Here is a 22,130-nt window from a genome sequence, read left to right as displayed (position 1 = left end):
CAGGTACAAGTACAACTCAGTCATTGTCCACGCTGGTGTCAGCGACCTGAGATGTACCTCCTTGGACTACATGAAAGGGACATCGAGGAGCTCTCTGATTATGTAACCCAGGCAGGTATGACCCTGACCTTGAGCAGTATCCTACCTTCACCTAGAATGATGCCACAATACAGTGATAAGATGATCAGCTTTAATAATTGGCTTAAATTCTGGTGTCATTCAAAGGATCCAATGTCTGTCTGCCTGGGATGACATGCTGGACAAGCCACGCTGCTTTGCAAGGGACGGCTTGCACCTGTCACCCCTGGGCTTCCGGATATTGGCAAAGGCTCTTGCCACCCCCATAGTGCCTTTTTTAGGCAAGGCTCAAATTCTAAACCTACCACCCTAGAACACCAAAAAGGAAAAAAACTAAGGGTAATGCTGCTCAATGCCAGAAGTCTCAACCTCAAGATGCACGCACTCGAGGCCCTTCTCAATATGGAGAACATCGATGTCTGTGCTGTGACAGAAACCTGGTTCAAGGCTCCTGAGAGCACACAAGCACTAACAGGTTTCACCTCATATCATGCGTTCCGGCCCCAAAATCCGGACAACATCAAGAAAGGAGGGGGGGTGTCCATATTCATAAAGGACACCCACACCTCAAGGTTGGTGGCAACGCACAATGCATCGGAGACCATCCAGGTGCAATTAACCATAGGCAAGACTGCTCTGCAATTTGTAGCATGTTACAGGCCACCCTCTCAAACTCAGGAACCTCACATGGCCTTCCTGAAAACATTGGAGGGGATAAATGTATCTCCAAACACCATCATACTAGGTGACTTCAACTACCCTAATATAGACTGGGAACACTACTCAAGCCCGAAAACCCTAACCCAAAGATTCCTGGAGTTCATAAACTCAAATGCCATGGAACAACTAGTCACCATCCCCACAAGAGGAGAAAACATACTTGATCTCATCATCACGAACATGGGATCAAAATGTTCAACACCGGAAGTATACCCCTCACTGGTGAGATCAGATCATAAACTAATCTCACTGGAGGTCCTCATCCCGCCCCCACCTGAAAGAGAAAAGACCACAGTGAGAAACTTCTCAAAAGCCGATTTCACACTTCTAAAAACTAGTGTGGTCTCCTTTAAGGCCCTGAGCCAGTGGTAAACATTACTCAAACCGCTGAATCACTTACAAATGCCTTCTACCAGCACCTACAGGACTGCATGGATCAGGCAATCCCAAACAAAACTAAGACTCTCTGTACCAAAGGCAAGCGTCCAGTCTGGTGGACCCCAGCCATAAACAAGCTCTACAACAAAAGGAGGAAGCTACTACAAGATAGAGCAAAATCCTTGAAAGGTAAGACACCTTTGATCATTATAAGTAAAAAGCTAAGAGCTCTCATAAAATCATCCAAGGCAAATTTTGAGAGAAAAATCGCCAAGGACTCTAAAGACAATCATAAGGCCTTCTTTAGCTATGTTAGAAACCTAGGAGGAAACTCCCAGATATGCTCAGAATTAGTTCAAAATGATGTGAAAATTACTGAACCTACACACATTGCCAACATACTGGCTGACAGGTTCAGTGCAAACTCCCCCCACCCTCCCCCCCCAAAGGAGAGATATCTATTCCAGAGGATTGTAGCCCCCCAAACATCTCCAACACCCAGGTGAGAACTGCCCTCACTAAGGCAAAAACACAGCATCCATGGGACCGGATGGTGTCCCCGGCTGTGTGCTTCATGAACTCAACGAGGAATTAAACCCACAGTTAGGACAGCTGTTTAATCTTAGCCTCACCTCAGGATACGTGCCAAGGAGTGGCGCATGGCGACTGTGGTCCCACTTCATAAGGCGGTGCCTCCACAGACCCTGGAAATTACCGCCCCATTAGCTTGACAAGCCTTATCTGCAAAGCCATGGAGAGGATCATAATGGAACTCATAAATAAAGACATAGGGAACTTGCAGACTTTGGATCCAACCTAGTTTGGCTTTGTCAAAGGCAGATCCTGCCTCTTAAACTTGGTTGACTTTTTCGAGACAGTCACCAAGGCCATTGATGAGGAAAAGGCAGTCCATACAGCCTACCTCGTCCTGGCAAAGGCCTTCGCCACAATACCCCACTCAGGTATCATCGAAAAACTCATCAGCTTGAATGTAAACCCATACATCACAAGATGGGTTGCAAACTGGCTAAGTGACAGAACCCACAGGGTCAGAGTTGCTGGAGCCATGTCAGACTCAAAGCCTGTCACAAGTGGTGTCCCACAGGGCTCAGTCCTGGGTCCACTCTTGTTCGGCATCTACTTTTCTGAAGTACAAGCAAACACAGGAGGGTTATGGCTGACAAAGTTTGCAGATGACTGCAAACTGGGCGCCATAGTCGAAAACACATCTGACACAGATATCCTCCAGAAGGGCCTCACAGAAATGGATAACTGGTGCCAGAGCCATGGCCTGAAGTTAAACGCCAAAAAATGCATAGTCATACCCTTCGGGAAAAACAAGGTTACCCCTAGCTACCATATAGGTGGCAATCCACTGAGCACAGAAAAAGTCATCAGGGATCTGGGGACCCAGGTTGACAGTAGCCTTTCGTTTGACACTCATGTTGCTAAAGTAGTTAGGAAAACCTTCTATGTCACCCACCTGATCATGAAGGGATTCACATCTAGATCAAGGGAGATCATCGTCCGCCTGTACTCATCACTCATTAGACCTATGATTGAGTACAATGCCCCGTTCGGAATGTATCTGACCAGACACCTGCTGCAGCTTGAAAGGCTCCAAAAGTTCCTCACCAAAAGGATAAAGGGTCTCAAAAATATGTCTTATGCTGCCCGACTGAAAGAACGCCAGCTCTATTCAGTCTTATACCGCTTGCTCAGTGGTGACCTGTGCCTGACATATAAGGCCATGTCAAACCCAGATTTGATGAATATGCTTCACCTCAAAAAATCTAGATCCCTCAGAACCACAAGGGTGGGAGACTTAAACCTTGACACGGTTATAAATAGAACGTGCTGGAGGGACAGATTCATCACCCAGAGACTCCCTATGCTGTGGAACAAAATCCCGGTACATGTGAGGCAGAGCACCTCGCTGGCCTTGTTCAAGAGGAATCTTGACCAATGGATGGGAGATCACAGATATACCCCAGGGATTACTTCAGTGTCACTGCTTGACAGAGGCACAGCAAAATGATAGGCATAGTTTTTATTCAAACTAAAGGGGTGGCGAAAGCCACATAACTATGGGCTAGGCTTATAAATGCCCTTGGGCAGATAGCCTAGTATGAACCTATGAACCTATGAACCTATGATGCTATTTGTAGGTATTCCGCTGGGAGACGATCAGCCGCTAGGGTGGATGGTTTACGTTTTTTCAATAGGGTACGAATGTAGGAGGTAGATGCTGGTTTTAAGTTAAAGGAGGGTAGAGCTGAGCCATTAGGATGAGTTAAGGAGGAGGAAGAAGTAGTTAGCTGACTGGCTAGGGATTGGATGGTCTCGATGAAAAAAGAGTTAAAAGTATTGGCGACTTCTTCCGGATCTTTCCCAATAAGTTTCTCAGGGGTAGGGGTAGTAGATTTCCCAGAATGGAGGAGGTTGTTAAATCCAGCCCAGAACTTCTTTGGATTATTCTAGTGTTTATCTTGGAGGTGACAGAAATACTGTTTTTTATCTTGAGTAGTGGCTGTTTTTGTAGAGTTTCTAAGTTGCTGAAATTTGATACGATCTTGGGGAGCATTAGTAGCTCTCCATTTGTCCCAGGCCTGGCCTCTAAGTTTAATTTTTGTTTTGGTTTCTCTAGTTAGCCAAGGTGCTATCCGTTCCTTGGATCTGATTAGTCGGTTTGGTGCATGAGAGTCAAGTATGTTTAGGAATGTGTCATTAAAGTATGTCGCGCTCTCATCTAGGGGTAGAGTTTTTAAGATGGACCAGTTACAGGATTTAAGTTCTGCTAGGAATTGTTCTGGGACAAATTTCTTCTTGTTTCTAACATGCCTATATAGGTGAAGGTTTGTACATATAAATGTATGCTTTATAATATAAGTGATAAGGTGGTTGCTGAGGTCATTGGGTGTGTGTGCTTTCCTGTGGGGATTGTGGTGTAACTGGCATATAGCAGTGGCTCTTGCAATCTGTTGCTATGGCTTCAAAATTTGGCCTTTACATTCACTCATTGTATGCCTGCTAGGTGTCTTTGCTGTAATGTGTTGCTATGGCTTTCCTATTTTCCATTTACATTCACAGCTTGTAATGCTTGCTAAATCTGTTTGGGCAGCAATTCCCTATGTGTTTGTTGTGGTAGGGTGTTACTGCATGCAGTGTGGTCTGGCCATGGTGTGGGCCTTGACACTTACAGGGGTATTTGATCATGCTGCTGGGAAGGCCTCAGATACTCCCCGGTGCATCTTTTATCAGCCTCATGGAATGGTACATAGCAATGGGTTACTCCAATGATATATTCTGATATTCTGCAGTTGTGACTGTGGGTTATTTCAAGCATATGTATTAGTACACCATTTGTGATGTGCAGGTGGTGCATACCTACAGTCAGTCATAGTTACCATTGCATGTGTAGTTACACCTTTCTGTCTACTGTTAGTACATTTGACAGGGTGTCAGTGGGGCACAGTTGACATTTGTTTTCACATCAGGGACATCCCTGTAACTCAGTCACAGTTGCTATGTCTGATCTCTTAACTATTCAACTATGGCAGTGTTTATCCTGCTCTGAGTATGTGTGTGGCTTGCCAAATGCTACTGTGACATTATTACCTAGTAGCTACCAACTAGCATGACTGTTTCTCAGCACACAGTACTATTTTACAAATCCACTAGATTTGACAGTAAATATACATGACATGCTTTGTGTACTAGACTTGCTATATTCCCTTTATATTAATTCCTACCATTTCATGATATATTTCTTTCAGCACAATGTTCTTGTATAGCAGTCATGGCTTAGTGGTAAGTTATGCAGACTAGTGTTTCCAAGGTCCTGGGTTTGAGACTGATGGAGGTATTTTATTTTGCTGCTGAGAAAACTACAGGCCTTGTCATTCAGAGTGACTAAGGCACTTCTAAGCAGTTGTAAGCGGGTTAGTGCTGGTTTGCACGGAGCTCACGCATGCGCACTGTCACTTAGCTTCACACATGCTTAGCTAAGCGCACAGAAGCGCACTCCCACTTACTACTGCTTAAAAGTGCTTACTCTCGCACACACCCGCGCTATTTTCTTTTAAAGAAAAGAAAATGGGGAGATAGGAAAGTGGTGAAAAAGGGGGTACAAAGAGGGTAGGACAGTAGGAAAACAACCTCGGGTTTTGCAGGAGGGATATAGGAAAGGCCCATAGCTGCCCATTTCTTTGCCAGCAACAGCTGTGCATATGTTTGTAATTTGGTGTGAAATTTGAAACCTTCCACCCCTGAGAGAGGTGTGAGAACAACAATGATATTTGTTGTACAGCCAGTTGTAATTGCCAGTTTACATGTCCAGCAGACATGTGTGCAAAATGGGCAGCTATGTATGGGGCATAATTTTTTTGTGGGTCCAGAGTGCCCTTTTTTTTTTTTCAGGTGAAAGTGGTATGTCAGGTACGGGAAGTCGGTATAGCTGGGGAGGTAGGTAGGGAAGGTTAACAGACAAGACAAACAAGACGCATACAGGGGTGGTGTATGACACATGTGGGGGGGGGTTACACAACTGACGGGGACGGATGTTTGGATATCTCGAGCCCATGAGCCCACAGATGGCAACAGTGGAACTAAGATCCCCACCCATGGGCAGTTGCCACTGTGCCTTCACTGCCCAGGACGGGGCTGTGCTGGGGGCTGTGTAGGACGGGCAGCAGGCACACCCGTGAGTTGTGCCACCCATGCCTCAAGCTGGCATAGGGGCCCAAGCACAGTGTGTCGGATTTCCCTACGCACCACAATCCGGACACTATGAAGGGTGAGTGGATGTTCTCCTCCGGCCACACTTGCAGAGGGGGGACGAGCCCCATCCCCTGCAGCGCTTCCACCTGCAGGTGGCACAAGGCCACCGGAGGAGGGTCCGGCCTGGGCACTACTGCCAGGTGCACTCGCCAGCTGAGGTGGCAGAGGTGGGTCCGCTGGAACCCGCCTTTCCTGTCGTCCTATGTTTTGCATTATGTTATGACAGTTTGGGTTAGTAACATACAATACCATTCACAATTAGTTGTAACAGCATGCATTAGTATTTCCATTAACCAAACACCCATAAATTCAAGCCATTGAACAGCAAGCATAACACATGCATAATTTGAACAGCAATACACAATCCAACAACATGCAGTGTTGATTGATGGCAACAGGCCATCAGGTTTGGATGTATGAACAGGGCACATGCATCAATGTACATGCAAATATGTATGAACCAACAGGACAAATCTCCAGGGGTGTTAATTGTGAATGCACATACCCATTTCACGTGGAATGGATTATTTGCGGTTATAGGGTAAGCTGAAGAAATATTTCATTAACAACTTCAAATACCTATACATATGCTGTACATTTCTACTAGCTGCAGATATATACACACTACAGGTCTGACTACAGTTTCCTATGTGATAACTAATTCAGGTTGGTGATAGGAATGTTACTGCTACATCAATATACATTTCATATTTATTCATACACATTCATATCTGGCTCTGTTCAGCTACATCATCCTGCTACATTTCCTTTATATGGCTATAGAAAACTGTGGATGTTTGGTATTTCATACAACCATACTATCTGCATATCGCAAACTGAGAGCAACATATCCAGATTTTGGGACACACATTCCAGCTTCAGTACTTTTTTCAACACATTTCTGTTTGGTTCTGCCTGTCACATTCATTTCATTCTGTACTGACTGCAGTATACTTTATTCGAGAGTTATTACTACTTTATTGGTGGATTCATACCTCTTTCTCACACACTCTCACTTGTTTTATTTTTACAATTCAGGATGGTACTTAATTCTAGGCTTTATTGACGTTTTACTTTTAGTTATAACAATCCTTTACAACAGTCTCACTTGTGTCATGTTTCAGAATTTAAACAGGGATATATTTCACACATGCGTTTTACTCAGCTTCTGTAGCTGTACTTTTCAGCCTGCTGCAGGTTATGTACTATTATATTACAGGTGGGACATCTTTATTTCAGACTTGTTTCATTTTTATTTTTGGATTACAGGCTGCATCACACTTTTGTAATCAAGCAATACTTGCAAACTCTCTTACACTGTTACTTGCACATTTTATTAATAAGTGACTACACTGCACTCTTTTGCAAACTGTCATACTTATATATTTTTTTACAGTTACAGGGAGAGAATTACTGACCTGCCTGGTGGCGCAACCACACCAGCCTATCGGCATAGGCTCGACGGTTCATGGAACGGACACCTGCAGCTGTAATATAAATGAAGTAATATTGGAATACACATCTCCATAATATCAGCTAGGTTAATTTCTTACATAAGTAATTACATGTAACTTACTCAGTAGTGGGGCATTATGCATTTGCCAGGCCTCCTGGATCCAACGGTTCAGTTGGTCCTGCTTCCGTCTCTTCAGGTCTGCATGGTGGTGATGGACCTGTTCACCAGTACTTGGTATTCCTGTGGCACTGGTGAGATCATGTGCCATCCGGTCCCAAGCCTCAGCCCTATATGCTCCCCACAGGACCTGGCCCTGCATGAGTTGGGCCTCATGATCATGGACGAGGAGCCAAATCATATATTTGGACTCCTCAATGACCCACCTCTGTGCTCGGAAGCAACTACTCTCTCCTACACCTGCCATCCTGGCTGCAATTCGGTTCCACAATCGGTTATGCTGTGTATTCCCGCCTATGGGGCTTATATATGCCGTTTTTCCCGCACTTGTCTGTGATTGGCCATTTTGGAATTGTATCAGCTTCACAAAACCTGCTTTGTCATGCTTCTCTTGCTATTAATTCCTATATATATGCTATTACTGCATTTCTAAGTGCAACTGCCATGGCTTACTGGTTCAGTACTTTGACTATGGTGCATGGTATCCTGGGTTCCAGCCTGGCCATTGCTTTTTATATTTTATGACTGTCTACACAGGCTAGGAGGTGTGTCTGTGTAAAGGCAGTTTTGATACAGCTTGCTCAACGTTGCCCGTCGGTTAGCTTGTTGGCGCGGTGCGCAGCTCCACGCAAACGGGTTACGCTGGTTTATGCGTTGTTTGGCTGTCAGCACACATATTATGCTCAGCTCAGCTACGGGCACACAGTTTCAGCGTTTTAAAATGCTGCTCAACCCCGGGCACTCATTTTACACCTGTTAAACGACTGCTCACCTACTGGCACTCATTTTAATCCTGTTAAAACACTGCTCACCTACGGGCACTCATTTTAAACCTGTTAAAACACTGCTCACCTACAGGCAGATATCCTCAACTTGTCAGACTGTAGCTCAGCTATAGGCACATCTGACAATTTTTTTTTTTTATTATCTCACATTTCTTCAAAATACATGGCCCATTTCATTACATTTTACATAAAATATAATTTTATATATGTACATATATGTCAGGGAATTGTTTCATGCTTATTTCACTAAAAATAAAAATTGATGTTGTGGGGGCTCGGACCATGACTGCCTCCTCTTCAGCCAACATCTCTACCGCTACGCTATTGCTTCTTAGCTTACTTTGCATACTTAGTTCTTATATGCTTTTACACTGACTGCTAACTGTGGCTAAGTGCCGGGCACGCCCGTGCAAACGAGTGCACTCACGGGCAAACATCTTTACAACTTATAAAAAAATATATAAGATGTTCATTTATACATTTTATGTTCATAGTCTGTGGGGGCATGTGATGTGTTGTGTTGTGTTTATTCACATTTACACGGACTCTGTCGTGGGGGTTTACTTTCGGGACTTTTACTCTTCTGGGGGCATGTCCGTTTGCAGGGCTCACCCTATGGACACGCCCCTTACTGTCTTACAAAGACACTGTTAGCCTTAGGTGTGATTCAGCATGCCCTCATGCATATGCATGGCATGCTGACATCACATCATTTAACTGCAGCCTCCGTGTAAGCCTTGTTACTCTTACACGGAGGCTTCGTGAATCCTGCCCAATATTTTCAGCTTTTAAGAACAGTTAGTATAATAAAGTTTATCCCTTTCCTTTCTTATTTCCTCTAAGCGTTATATTTTTGAATTTTCTTTTCCTTTCTTTAACTGTTTTTCTTATTTAATTCTTTTTATTTCTTACTGTGCACCAGTCGGCTTCTTCCTCACTAGTTTCCTCTGTTTCTTTTTCCTTATTACTTTCTCTAAATTCATGTCTAACTTCTTTATCAGTCACCTATGTTTGTACATTTTCTTGTATAACACATTCTTCTATCTCTCTCTCCTGTATAACTTCATTTTCATATTACCAGGGTGTTCAAGTCCCCACAATGGAAGATGAAATGACATCAATTTCTTATGTGGATGTGAATAACTTGTGATGCATCTCCTTCAGATATGTAAAGATGGACATGATGGAACTCTGTAAGTATATCGCTAAAGCTGAAAGGAAGCTAGACTTGAATAACATCTCACTGTTGCTGAGAATGACATTAAACTATAAACAAAGCATAACTGATATATTAATTGATTACTGGTGTCATTCTGAGGTAACATAATGTATGTAAACCTTGGGCGAGATAAAAGACAGTCCAGCATGATTTACAAGGGATGGCTTGCAGCTTTCACTCCAGAGTTTTCACATGCTGGCTAAGACATCTATATCTTTTTTTGTCATTGTCAAATTACACAGGATAGCAAACTAGTAAATATAAAATCAAATCTGGCAAATATCCATGTACTGCCACTCAATCTTGAGAGTCTAAATGCTGAGAGTCTAAATAAGAAAATGCCCTATTCTGAGACCTTCCTGCCTGTAGAAAATGTGGTGTTTGTCAGAATAGGTAAAGCACGTTTCTAGTGCAGTGTCGTTATTCTCATTACCTGATTTTACTGCCTGCCATTCATTTAGGTCTCTAAGTGTCATAACGCTGGTGCTGGACTGGCTGTCTTTATCTAAACAGCTTTCACTTCTAGAGTAAATGACCGAGGCATAGACTTTGACTGCTTCATATCCCACCATCTGCAAACAGTACCTCACATCAAACCCTGATCAATGGCAGAACCCTTGATATGACACCTGCAAAAATGAAGCAAATCTTAATGAACTGGATTCCCTCTTCATTGATCAAAGCAACATCATTCTAAGGGGCTTTAACTACCTCTGCTTAAACCGGCATAACTACTCTTCTGAAAATAAATATGTCCAGTGCATCCACGACTTTGTCAATACAGATTCCCTTGATTAAATGGTAACCCCCCACTAGATGCACCAACATATTCACAAACATGTTACCATGTCCCCACCCATAGCATTATTCTCCATATGGTTCTACTTCAGGTCAGTATCTGACCCAACCATCTTTAGAGACTTCTTCAAGGGCAGTTTTCTTGTATTCACGTATGATGAGAGATTGTTCAACAGTCCTTTCTTGCTCATTGACTCCAGAACACAAACCACCATATATTCCAAGAGTTTTCACTCCCAACTCAACTCCTGCATACAAGCTCATGTCCATAACTGCCAATTATATAATGCCACATTTAAAAACTAATCTTTCTGGTAGAACTCAGCCACGGAGATCTCTACAATAACTGTAAAATGCTCACAGATTCTCAGTGTGCTAAAATTAACCTAAAAAGAGTAAAGAATAAAATGAGGAATATGATCGAATCCTAATTATGATCTAAAATGAGACAAAAAACATTGTGCCTCTTCATGAAAAGTAAAATTTCAAAACCAGCAGTACTGAGGCAGTAACAGAAAAAATGATAAAATACCCAACTCTTAACATTTATTAACACAAAAGTAAAAATTGCTTTGTCAGTGAAGCACAATCATAAGGTGTTCTTTAATAATGTAAAGGACATTAGTTATAATGCCAGACATTGAACCAGTCTTATCTCTAATGGCATCATCCACTCAAACTTTAAGAATATAGCTAACATCTTTGCAGATAAATTCAGCTCCAACTGCTCCTCTCCATCAGCTCTAAATTTTTCAGTACAAAGCATCCAGTCCATAACCCATAAACACTTCTGAACAGATTCCATGTCCAAGAAGCATCAGCTCTATGGGATCAGATAACATAATGGGATATCCCCTGGTCAGTATGAAACACCCAAATCACCTATCTTTCTTAACTATTCAACCACTGCCTCTCTACTGGAAACACGCCAGAAGCCTGGAGAATAGCTGTAGCAGTCCTTCCTCACAAGGAAATCCAATCATGACAGCTATAGAACTTTCAGCCTCAAAAGTGATAGACATGGACCTCATAAACAGTGTCATAGTGAACATACAGTTCTGTAGACCCAAACCAATGTGGGTTTTGTGAAGGATAGAGCCTGGATATTAAATGTCCTTGACTTCCTTGAAAAAGTCACATAAGTACTAGATAATGGTCATGCCATGCATATAACTTATCTTGATTTAGCTAAGGCTCTTCACTGTAAATGCTATGCTGGCTTCTTTGACAATGGGACAAACTGAATAGAATTCTCATTATAATACAAGAGATTGCCAGCTGGCTCATATAGAACCTATTCTATTAGAGTGGGTGGTACATTATCCTCCACAACACTTGTCACCAGTGGAATACCCCAGGAATCTTTTCCAGGATCCCTTCTTTTCAGCATTTACTTCTTTAGGTTATTTTCAACACTAAAATTCTTTGACTAGCCAAGTTCACAGACAGCTGTAGTCTTGGAGCCTTCTTCAGGTATCCTGCAGACAATCATATCATCCAAGAGGTCCACACTTTTTCAGGCTCAGTGTCAGAATCATGGTTTAAAGCTGAATGACAAACGTGTAGGATAATATGGTTTCAGAAACAGGACCTCCCACAAATCTACACATAAACAATATCTCCAACTTAATATAAATTCTGTGACTAGAGACTTAGGCATTCTTCAAAATACCAAATTCTTCTTTTATTATTACAAATCTGCTGTCAATAGGAAAGCTGTCTACCTTTTCCAACTGATTATGTATATTTTTTTTCTCAGTCAAAGAGCTGGGACTCCTCTCCTTGTATTGCTTATCATACATACATTAGACTAAAGTTCATCTGTCCTTATATAACTACCTAAGCACATAAACAGCCTGAACCCCTCCCTAAGTAATTTTTCGCCAAATAAAATATTTTGAATAAGCTTCTTAACTTACTTAGAACATCTAAAAGCCCTGTCACTCTTCTCTGTCTTCTACAAATTTCAAAATGGCAACCTATGTCTAGCATACAAGCGGTAAGTGACCTAATCCTCAGTGATCTACTGAATGTCCACAAGACTGGTACTAACACAAATGCAAGGTCAAGGAACATAATTCAATATTGCAGTGTAGATATCTCTCCCAAAAAATATTTTCCTCTGGAACACATTGCTACTGTTTGTAAAGCAAAACATGTCCCTCAGTATCTTCAAATAATGAATGAATTGAAAAAAACAAATTTATACCAGGTGTAGGCCCCATATTTCTTAATGACAAGAGTGACATAATTATTTGGATGTACCAGAAGGACTGTAGTATCTAGGCTTCAAATGGTTTAGCTGGAGTATTGCACCATTTTACCTATATTGCATTCGTGCCTTATATAAGCATGTGCGGTGAGTGGTGCAGTGGTTAATGTTGTCACCTCACAGCAAGAAGTTATCCAGTTCAATTCTCGGCTGGGGTACCTTCTTTGTGGAGTCTTGGTGTCCTCCCTGCATTCACATGGGTTTCCTCCGGGTGTTCCAGTTTCCTCCCACATTATAAAGATATGCACCTGAAGTGTTTCTCCCTGGGCTTCCATTGAAAATAGGTTCTGTCCTAGATGGACTTTCCAGGTTAACAAATAATAAATAAATAAATATACTATAAAATGTGGGCCATTGCTAGAGATGGTCCAGTTTAAAATAGCTTGCTTACCCAGAAAAAAATGAATGAATTAGTTAATGAACAACACTTGTCCTACAGGACCATGAATCTCATAAAAAGATGTTATTTTTCATATACACAATACAATAAAATAACCTTGGGAAGATTATCTGTACTACAGCTACTACATTCAGTGTTGTCAGGACTCTGTCTGATATGTGGTAGATAATGCAGACTTAATAAATTCTGACAACTGATGATGATGATGAAATTTAGGTTCCCTATTAGAAGACCGAAGACGCATTCTTTGGAATGCATCTTGGTCAAACTCAAAAGCCTGAAACGGCAAAATATCGAAGCGGCTTTTAAGCAAATTCTTTCCCAGAGAAAGAATTTGCTTGGCAGCTTCGTTACTTTGCCATTGTCCACACTGTAGTGTGGTCTCGGAAATTGGTATATTTAAGTAGGGGAGGTGTGAAGGGCGAAGCCCCCCACTTAATGTAATGTTTAAAGTATGTTTTTTTTTTTGGTTGTTGTTGGAACAGTGATTTTTTCCCCTAGGAAAAAAAATTGCTGTTCTGACAGTTCGAAATTGTAAGCTTTTGCTTACATAGGGTCGATTAATCATCGTTCACTTTTTTAAGTGCTCGATGATCTAATATAGAGCCAAATTCAGTGGGTGAGTTCACGCTTCTACTTATGGGAATCCAGATATTTATATATTCTACCGTTACATCATACCTATAAATCAACTAATCATTAATTTTGTCAGTGGGCTGTGAGGAACTGAACTTGACTTTTTTTTGTGATCCTTTTTAACCTTACCTAATAGCTCCTCTAACTACACCCAACTGACTGATTCATTCCTGGGAGGTGGGAGCAAAGCGTTTCCAGTTCTCCAGCAAGGTGTTACTCATGTGGTGAATCAGAACTGTTTCTCTCTCCCCATTATGGGCAAGACAGTGGTGGCCACTCAGCTATCCTCCTTGGTCATCTCCTACTGGCACTCAAGCCACTAATCAAAATCAGGTTGTCGAGACTGTTTCTCTCAATACTACAGACAAACTACAGAACTGAACCTGAGTTTTAACTCCTCTGCAGAATTGTTAGTATCTGATGCTGTCACTCTGAAAAATAGAGATGCATGACATAGTGATGAAACTGACACATTTTTTCTTTCACATTTTGATATAAAGCAATTGATACTTCCTACCTTTTGCATAGCATATGAACATGTTTAATGCATCTTCAGGCTAGACGTGGTGGTTTTTATGCCTTCCTTTGATATTTTCTAATTTCTGCTCCAATGTGAAGAATAATGGCACTGAAAATTTTGTATGAATTTTTCACATGCAAAGATGTGATACACCTGCATACTTCCACTTTTATTTTACTGGATGCTGTCCCTAGTCAGCAAGAAATATTGAATGAATAATTTTTCAGAATTTATATGATGTTTTAAAAAGAGACAACGTGATATTTCTAACTAATGTTGTAAGGAATGAGCCCAGTCCTTTGTTGTACAGGTTGACTTTTGTCTTCACTTCCCGCTTCTTTCTTGACTAGCAGACCTCTTTACTGCCTGTGTTTCCATTTACTTCCTCACTTCTGTTGTTTCTTTAGCAACTTTCCTTGTGATCTCTTATTAGAAAAACACAAGTCTATTTGTTTTAATTTCAGTCATTGTGTTTACACCAAAATGTAATTCCCAGTAATGTAATGAAAGTATTAATATTGTCATTTTCTACCCTTCTTCGAACTTTTCACTTAGCACTTTAACCTTGACATTCCATTTTTTATGTCAAAATACTACAGTTTAAATTCAAAATGTAAACAAATAAGTTATATGCCTTAACCTTTGTCAGCCACTATGGACTTAGGTAATAAAATGGATAAGCGTAATTAGAAAAGGATGAAGAGAAGGTATGGATGCCCACTGAATTTTCCAGCTCATATTTACAAGGAAACTGTACCAAATCCACTTAGCAGAAGTGGTCATGTTAATGGAAATGGTGGTATTTTTCTGTTAACCCCCTACCATGCATCTCGCCGTATTTCATCCTGCTTGTGTAATTACAACCAAAGAGTTCCTGGAGGCTCTAGTGGAAAAGTTTAAGAAAATAACATTTCAATTTAATCCGGAGATCCACAGAGCATTTGCCTATGTTACTGGCAGTGATATAAAGGTATGCAGAAGTACTCTGTACCTGTGTTTGGTGTTCTGGTGTATTCTTCCCACATTAAAGAAAGATTCCCAACCAGGCACCCTCATCCATGAGGTGTCGCACTTACTAGAGACACAGGATATAGCTTATGAACTGCTAAAAATTAAAGTGGATATCATGAACGGCATTTTTGCTGGAAGGAGTGTGTTTTCTGAAAAAAGTAAACAATGACACATTGAAAAAGAGATGATCAGCATTAATGCTAACAGCTTGGAGTACTAATACGAGCTCATACTTAACCACGAAGAAGAGTGGGATGCAGCAAATGGCTGATACCTGTGCTGCATTGAGACCAAACTACATTCGGTCTGTAGTAATTGATTCAGAGGACATTATTCGTTACATGAACTTTTATTCCATTAAAAAAGAATGAAAGTATGTTAGCCTGGTGTTTAAAACACACTTTCTGAGCTGTTCTGTTTGGGTTTGACTTCATTTATGCATGTGACAAATAAACGTCGTTCTGCATATACCTCTCAACCTCCTAGTACAAGAAATCTGGAAAGAGCATTAAATAAGGAGGGGGGCAAATGCCCAAAATAGGAACAAGTTTTACATTTCAAACATAAATCTTGTAAATACTGGCAAAACACAGCACCACAAAGTGGTAGGGGTTTAATGGAAAAGTACCAAAATGGTTACATTCACTATTCAGAACAAAGAGTTTTGAAAAAAATTCCAAACCCTAACTATGGGCAGATCAATGGAGCCTAAATAGATCATTCCTAGAAATATTTGAGAACTAAAGGGAAAAAAAATAGTATTACCAACAAATTCACATTTATTAATTCAAGGAAAACAGCATTTTTTTCAAGGTGTTAAGTTTTGGGTATAACAGTTGGAGTAAAACAGAATCTAGAAATTATCAGTCTGTCAGTTTGTTTTAATCTGTAATGAAATTCATGCCACTACCATACAGGAAACAACTTTAGAGTACCCTAAATCAAATGGACAAAGTATGTGAGGCAGAGGAATGAGTACAAGTGATACTGTCGACATAATTAATGGCATTGATAAGAACAGGACGTTGTGCGTGGTCCATTTAGATGCTAGCAAAGCATTTAAAACAAATTAGCAATACATTTATAGTGTTCTGAGAATGAAGGCTGACTTCTTTTTATAGTTCTTTCTTAAAATCCCTTAGGTGACCAACAGTTTTTGTTCAACACCAAAGCCTGACCATTATTATTCATTTACACATTTATAAGGGAGGGTTCTAGAAGGTTGTATGATTAATAATGTTTACTTTACTTCATTTTATTTTATTTTTCATCACCACCCTACTCAGAAATACTTTTGTCTGATCTATTTCTATGGGTAACTTATTAATGGATTAAAAAGGTTTTTAATTTAGTTCATTTATGAGTGTCCACATTCATATATTTTTTAATATATTTTTTAACGTGTAATTTAGTTAGGGTACGTATCATATAAGTTTTGAATGGTATGATTTAGTATGGTTTTGGTCTTTAAGAAATTTATTAATGCACTTAATTGATTTTAATTAGTGAGTCATGTGGTCTTGGCCACATTATTTCTGTATATGGACGTGTATATATAAAGTAAGTTATATGCCAGAGTTAGAGTTTGTTCTGATGAAGTTTAGAGTTTACAGCTGATGAAAGCGCTAAACTTATCCTTAAACAGCACTTCTGGCTTCAGTCCCTTGTCTTTTTTGTTTTTACTAGTTTCATTGTTGTGGTAATATTTTAAAATTAGCCATACACAGAAGGTTTCCTTGGGAAATCAATCATAATAGCATATTATGTAAATTCAGATGAAATGACAGTAAAGAATGATGTACCATCTGGTCAGTACTTTGGTCATCCCTTTCCCATTTCTATATAAGTACATATAAAATGAGTCCCTTCTTCCATCTCTTTTATTAATGCTGTAGCACTGGTTAACTGTGCCTTCTGCTTGACTAACAATTTGTCATCTTTAGACTGTGAGAGCTGAAATTAAGCTGTTGATCATTGTGCAGTCTTGGATGTCCCCCCACTGGATGTGGCTATTGAACCAGATCAGTATGCAAGTGATATTTTCAACGGAAGGATGGATTTAAGAGTTTAGTACCTGGGAGATATCAGCTGCACTGGCTCTGCTGCCTGAAGTAATGAGTATGAAATGGGTAACTCTGAGCTCAACCTATTGTCCATAAGAAGCTGCGTTTGTGACGGACGTACATCCTGCAATGGTGAATCTCTCTGTATAGGAATCGCCAGATAGCAATCGGATCCTGACTGGATCTGGATTGGATGGCCTGGAGTCCTTATGGCTATCTATGATGAAGATATTTTGAAGAACCCTTTCTATTTATCAATTCAGAAACAGCAGCCTGATCTTTTTAACCAAGTTGCAGACCTCCATGGTATTGTGCTTGTGCCATGCAAAGGCAGCTTGTCAAGCAGAAGCATATCATCACTTCCTTTTGATGATTATGTATTAAAGCCTGTGGATGAAGGGTTCCAGACACTAAAGGGAAAGGAAGTTTTTGTCCAAGGAAATTTAGTAAAACCTGGAAAAGGATTTGCATCTACAGATACAGTACCAATTCTCTTTGAAGAAACTTTTTACAATGATAAAGAAGAAAGTTACAGCATATGGTGTATAGGGCGTCCATTAGAAAGTGACAAAAATCCAGATGAGCAGTCTGTCCAAACTAATACTTACTGTTTGAAAAACCTGGAAGATGTAAAGGAATTTTTGGGTAGACATACAGACAAACTGACAAAACAGATAGCATCATTCTGCAGCACATTTAAAGAACGGGAAAGAAAAGGTCTTCATCATCAGATAGATTGTGTAAATGCACTTTATACAAAATGTCTGCAGACTTTATTAAGAGATTCTCATTTGAAGACATTAGTAAAGCAAGAACTTCAGATGAATTTGCTGAAACAAGCAGTTGAGATTTATGTACATCATTGTGTTTATGATACTCTCTTCAAATATGTAGGTACCATCGAGGCTAGTGAGGATGCAGCTTTTAACAAAATAACTAGAAGTGTACAAGATCTTCAGCAGAAAGATTTAGGAGTTAAATCTGACTTCTGTGTTAATATACCTCATGCAAAACGTGAATTAAGTCAGCTCAACAGATGTACTTCCCTGCAACAGAAGCCGTTCTGCTTAAAAAGGGTAGTTCAAACAGTAATGCAGTCTCCAAGCCAGAGAGTCACAGTTGAGACCATGTGTGCAGATGACCTACTACCAGTCTTGCTGTACTTACTTGTAAAAACTGAGATTCCAAACTGGATGGCAAATCTAAGCTACATCAAGAATTTCAGGATTACCAGTTCAGTGCAGGATGAACTAGGTTATTGCTTGATGTCATTTGAGGCAGCAGTAGAATATATCCGCCAAGTAAATCTCCTTCAAGATCAAACAATCCAAGTAAGGAAAATGATGGAAGTACCAGCCATGGCGAAACAGCCTATTAAGGTAACCGAATGGCAGCAGAACTACATGTATGACTCTGGAATCCAGTGCGGTGCTACCACTACAGTGCCATCCTTGTCTAGCAAAGGACCACATGTTGATGAAGTGGAATCCTACAACACTTACTCTGTTAAGACCACCACGTATAAACAAGGAGGAGTCCCACCACCTGATTTGGAATCACAGTTGGCTATGACTCATGCCCAGCGTGTCCATGCTGCTGTATATCCAGAGACTTTAGAAAATACATCTGTGCTCATGACTACTCAGATCGACCCCAGCCAGCAGACCAATGTACAGAAATTGGCTGAACCTTCTCAGTTGCTGAAAACTGCAATAATTCACCTCATTAACTACCAGGATGATGCAGAGTTGGCTACTTGAGCGATCCCAGAGCTCACAAAACTGCTGAATGATGAGGATAAGGTTGTAGTAAGTAAGGCTACCATGATTGTTAATCAGCTGTCCAAGAAGGAAGCATCTCGTCGTGCTTTAATGCAGTCACCTCAGATGGTGGCAGCTGTTGTCCGCACCATGCAGAATACCAGTGATATGGAAACTGCTCGATGTACTATCAGTATCCTCCATAACCTGTCTCATCACCGAGAAGGGCTGCTGTCCATCTTCAAGTCTGGTGGAATCCCTGCACTTGTGCGAACGTTAAGTTCACCGGTGGAATCTGTACTGTTCTATGCAATTACCACTCTGCATAATCTGCTTCTGTACCAGGAGGGAGCATAAATGGCAGTACATTTAGCAGACAGACTTCAGAGAATGGTACCTCTCCTCAACAAGAATAATCCAAAGTTTCTGGCTATCACAACAGACTGCCTGCAGCTCCTGGCTTATGGTAACCAAGAAAGCAAGCTGATTATCCTAGCTAATGGAGGCCCAGAGGCCCTTGTGCAGATCATGAGAAACTATAATTATGAAAAACTACTCTGGACAACCAGCCGTGTCCTGAAAGTTCTATCTGTCTGCCCGAGCAACAAACCTGCCATTGTTGAAGCTGGGGGTATGCAGGCCTTGTCAACGCATCTGGTTAGTTCAAGCCCACGTCTTGTCCAGAACTGCCTGTGGACACTGCAAAATTTCTCTGATGCAGCTACAAAGCAGGAGGGACTGGACAGCCTTCTGCAAACTTTGGTGAATCTTCTTGGTTCAGATGATGTAAATGTACTCACCTGCTCAACGGGCATCCTTTATAATCTGACCTGCAACAACAATAGAAACAAAACCGTGGTGACACAGTCCAATGGCATTGAAGCCCTTATCCACACAATTTTGTGAGCTTCAGAGAAGGAGGATATTACAGAGCCTGCGGCCTGTGCTTTACGCCACCTGACAAGTAGGCATAGTGATGCAGAGTTTGCCCAAAACAGTGTACGTCTTCACTATGGCATCCCTCCTATTGTTAAACTTCTTGATCCACCACACCAGTGGCCAGTGATTAAGCCAGCAGGTTCATCTGATGGAGGTGAAGCAAATGACAGCATACCACAGCCAGCAGGTCCATCTGATGGAGGTGAAGCAGATGACAGCATACCACAGCCGGCAGGTCCATCTGATGGTGGTGAAGCAGATGACAGCATACCACAGCCAGCAGGTCCATCTGATGGTGGTGAAGCAGATGACAACATACCACAGCCAGCAGGTCCATCTGATGGCTGTGAAGCGGATGACAGCATACCACAGCCAGCAGGTCCATCTGATGGCAATGCAGCAGATGACAGCATATCACAGCCAGTAGGTCCATCTGATGACAGTGAAGCAGATGACAGCATACCACAGCCAGCAGGTTCATCCGATGGCAGTGAAGCAGATGACAGCATACCACAGTCAGCAGGTCCATCTGATGGCAGTGAAGCAGATGACAGCATACCACAGTCAGCAGGTCCATCTAATGGCAGTGAAGCAGTTGACAGCATACCACAGCCAGCAGGTCCATCTGATGACAGAGAAGCAGATAACAGCATACCACAGCCAACAGTGGAATGTCAAGAAGATGTGGATTGCTGTCCTCCTCAACACCATGAAGGACTTGAACAGACACCATTAATCAGAAATGGTAGTGATGAGGAACTCTTTAGGAGCCCGAACCATGCAGCAGAGGGCAGTATCAACATACCCACAGAGCGGGGCACTGTCATTGAAGATCCCACTGCCATCAGCTTTGTAAGTGTCCTTAAAATTCCAGGTGTGTTGGAGCTTTCCCTCTGCTTACTATTTGCCAAGCTTGTAAGCTACATCTTCTTTTACTGGCTACCACTGTTCGTTCTCAACGTAGCACATTTGGATTCAAAAAGTGCTGGAGATATATCTACGCTCTTTGATTTTGATGGAATTTTAGGTGGGATAATTGCAGGTATAGTTTCTAACTACACTGGAGGGAGAGTGACAACCTACTGTGTGATGCTCATTGTAGCAGCACCCATGTTGTTCCTGTATAACAATATCGGTCAGAATGGAATTGGAACCACAATTGCTATGTTGATTGTGTGTGGAGGTCTGGTGAATGGTCCATATGCTCTCATCACTACAGCCAATATCAGCTGACCTGTTTCAGCTCCTGCTTCACATCTGGAATACATTTTGGATCGCACCTGGTTTCTACAACAAGCTTTCTGTACTTTTTAAGGGACCAAGATGGGGACCAGGAAAGCTAAGACTGGGTCTTCCAGAGGAAATTCCCAAGGTTTCCTGTACTTTGAAAGTAGAACCAGTATACCCGAAGAAGAAAAACAGTAATTCCTCAGATATGGAACTGATGAATAAATTATCAGTACAAGCAGAGGTCATTGTCACCTTTTCATGCAAATGTCCGAGAGCAGCGAACAAGACATGGTGGTTACATTGGTGAAACTGGTGGAATTTAAGGAGAAAAAGAGCAACCTTTGGAACATTACAGCTTGCATGATGAGCGTAGCAATTCATACACACACCAATCTCATACACACCCCCACCCTCTCTCATACATACACCACACCTCACACATCTATACTACAATGCCTACCTTCCCACAACAAGCTCTACTACTATCTACCCTTTTAATACCCCTAACCTGCATTACCCAACTTAGCCTCCACACTAATACATACCTACCTCTAACCACACACACCACCACCTCACACCCCCAGATATATCCCACTCATATTCACAGATCTCTCCAGAACTTTACTCCTCCAGCCCATCCAATCTTTTCAAACTCTCCTTACTCCCTACATCACCATCTCCTCACCCCACTCTATCTACTTTCTCTAAGACAACCCTCCCCCCAAAAAAACATACTTCCCTTTATCCTCTACTTTTCTTAAATCAGCTGCTCTCTCATATCTCACTCTCTCTGTCAGGTGACATCCACCTAAACCCAGGCCCAACCCCTACCTGTACCCACCCTAACCCAAGTTCTAATCAACACAAACACAAGACTATCCACCTCATGACCCAAAATGCACAAAGCCT

The 22,130-nt window shown here is 41.5% G+C and overlaps 1 protein-coding gene and 1 pseudogene across 1 annotated transcript; both read left to right on the top strand.

Moving 5' to 3' along the window:
• Window positions 1–17,361: 17,361 nt before the first annotated feature.
• On the top strand, window positions 17,362–18,611 carry LOC122813591 (ankyrin repeat domain-containing protein 27-like; the record flags this gene model as incomplete). The annotated part of the gene is made up of 1 exon (XM_044086002.1): window positions 17,362–18,611. A coding segment is annotated over exon 1 (1,110 nt), but the record flags the coding sequence as incomplete, so codon positions are not given.
• Window positions 18,612–18,619: 8 nt separating this feature from the next.
• On the top strand, window positions 18,620–21,224 carry LOC122814276 (annotated as a pseudogene).
• Window positions 21,225–22,130: the final 906 nt, after the last annotated feature.

The sequence above is a fragment of the Protopterus annectens genome, chromosome 10.part0 (assembly GCF_019279795.1).
Source record: "Protopterus annectens isolate FY-2018-M chromosome 10.part0, PAN1.0, whole genome shotgun sequence".
NCBI lineage: Eukaryota > Metazoa > Chordata > Ceratodontiformes > Protopteridae > Protopterus > Protopterus annectens.
This window is presented reverse-complemented; position numbering and strand designations above follow the sequence as displayed.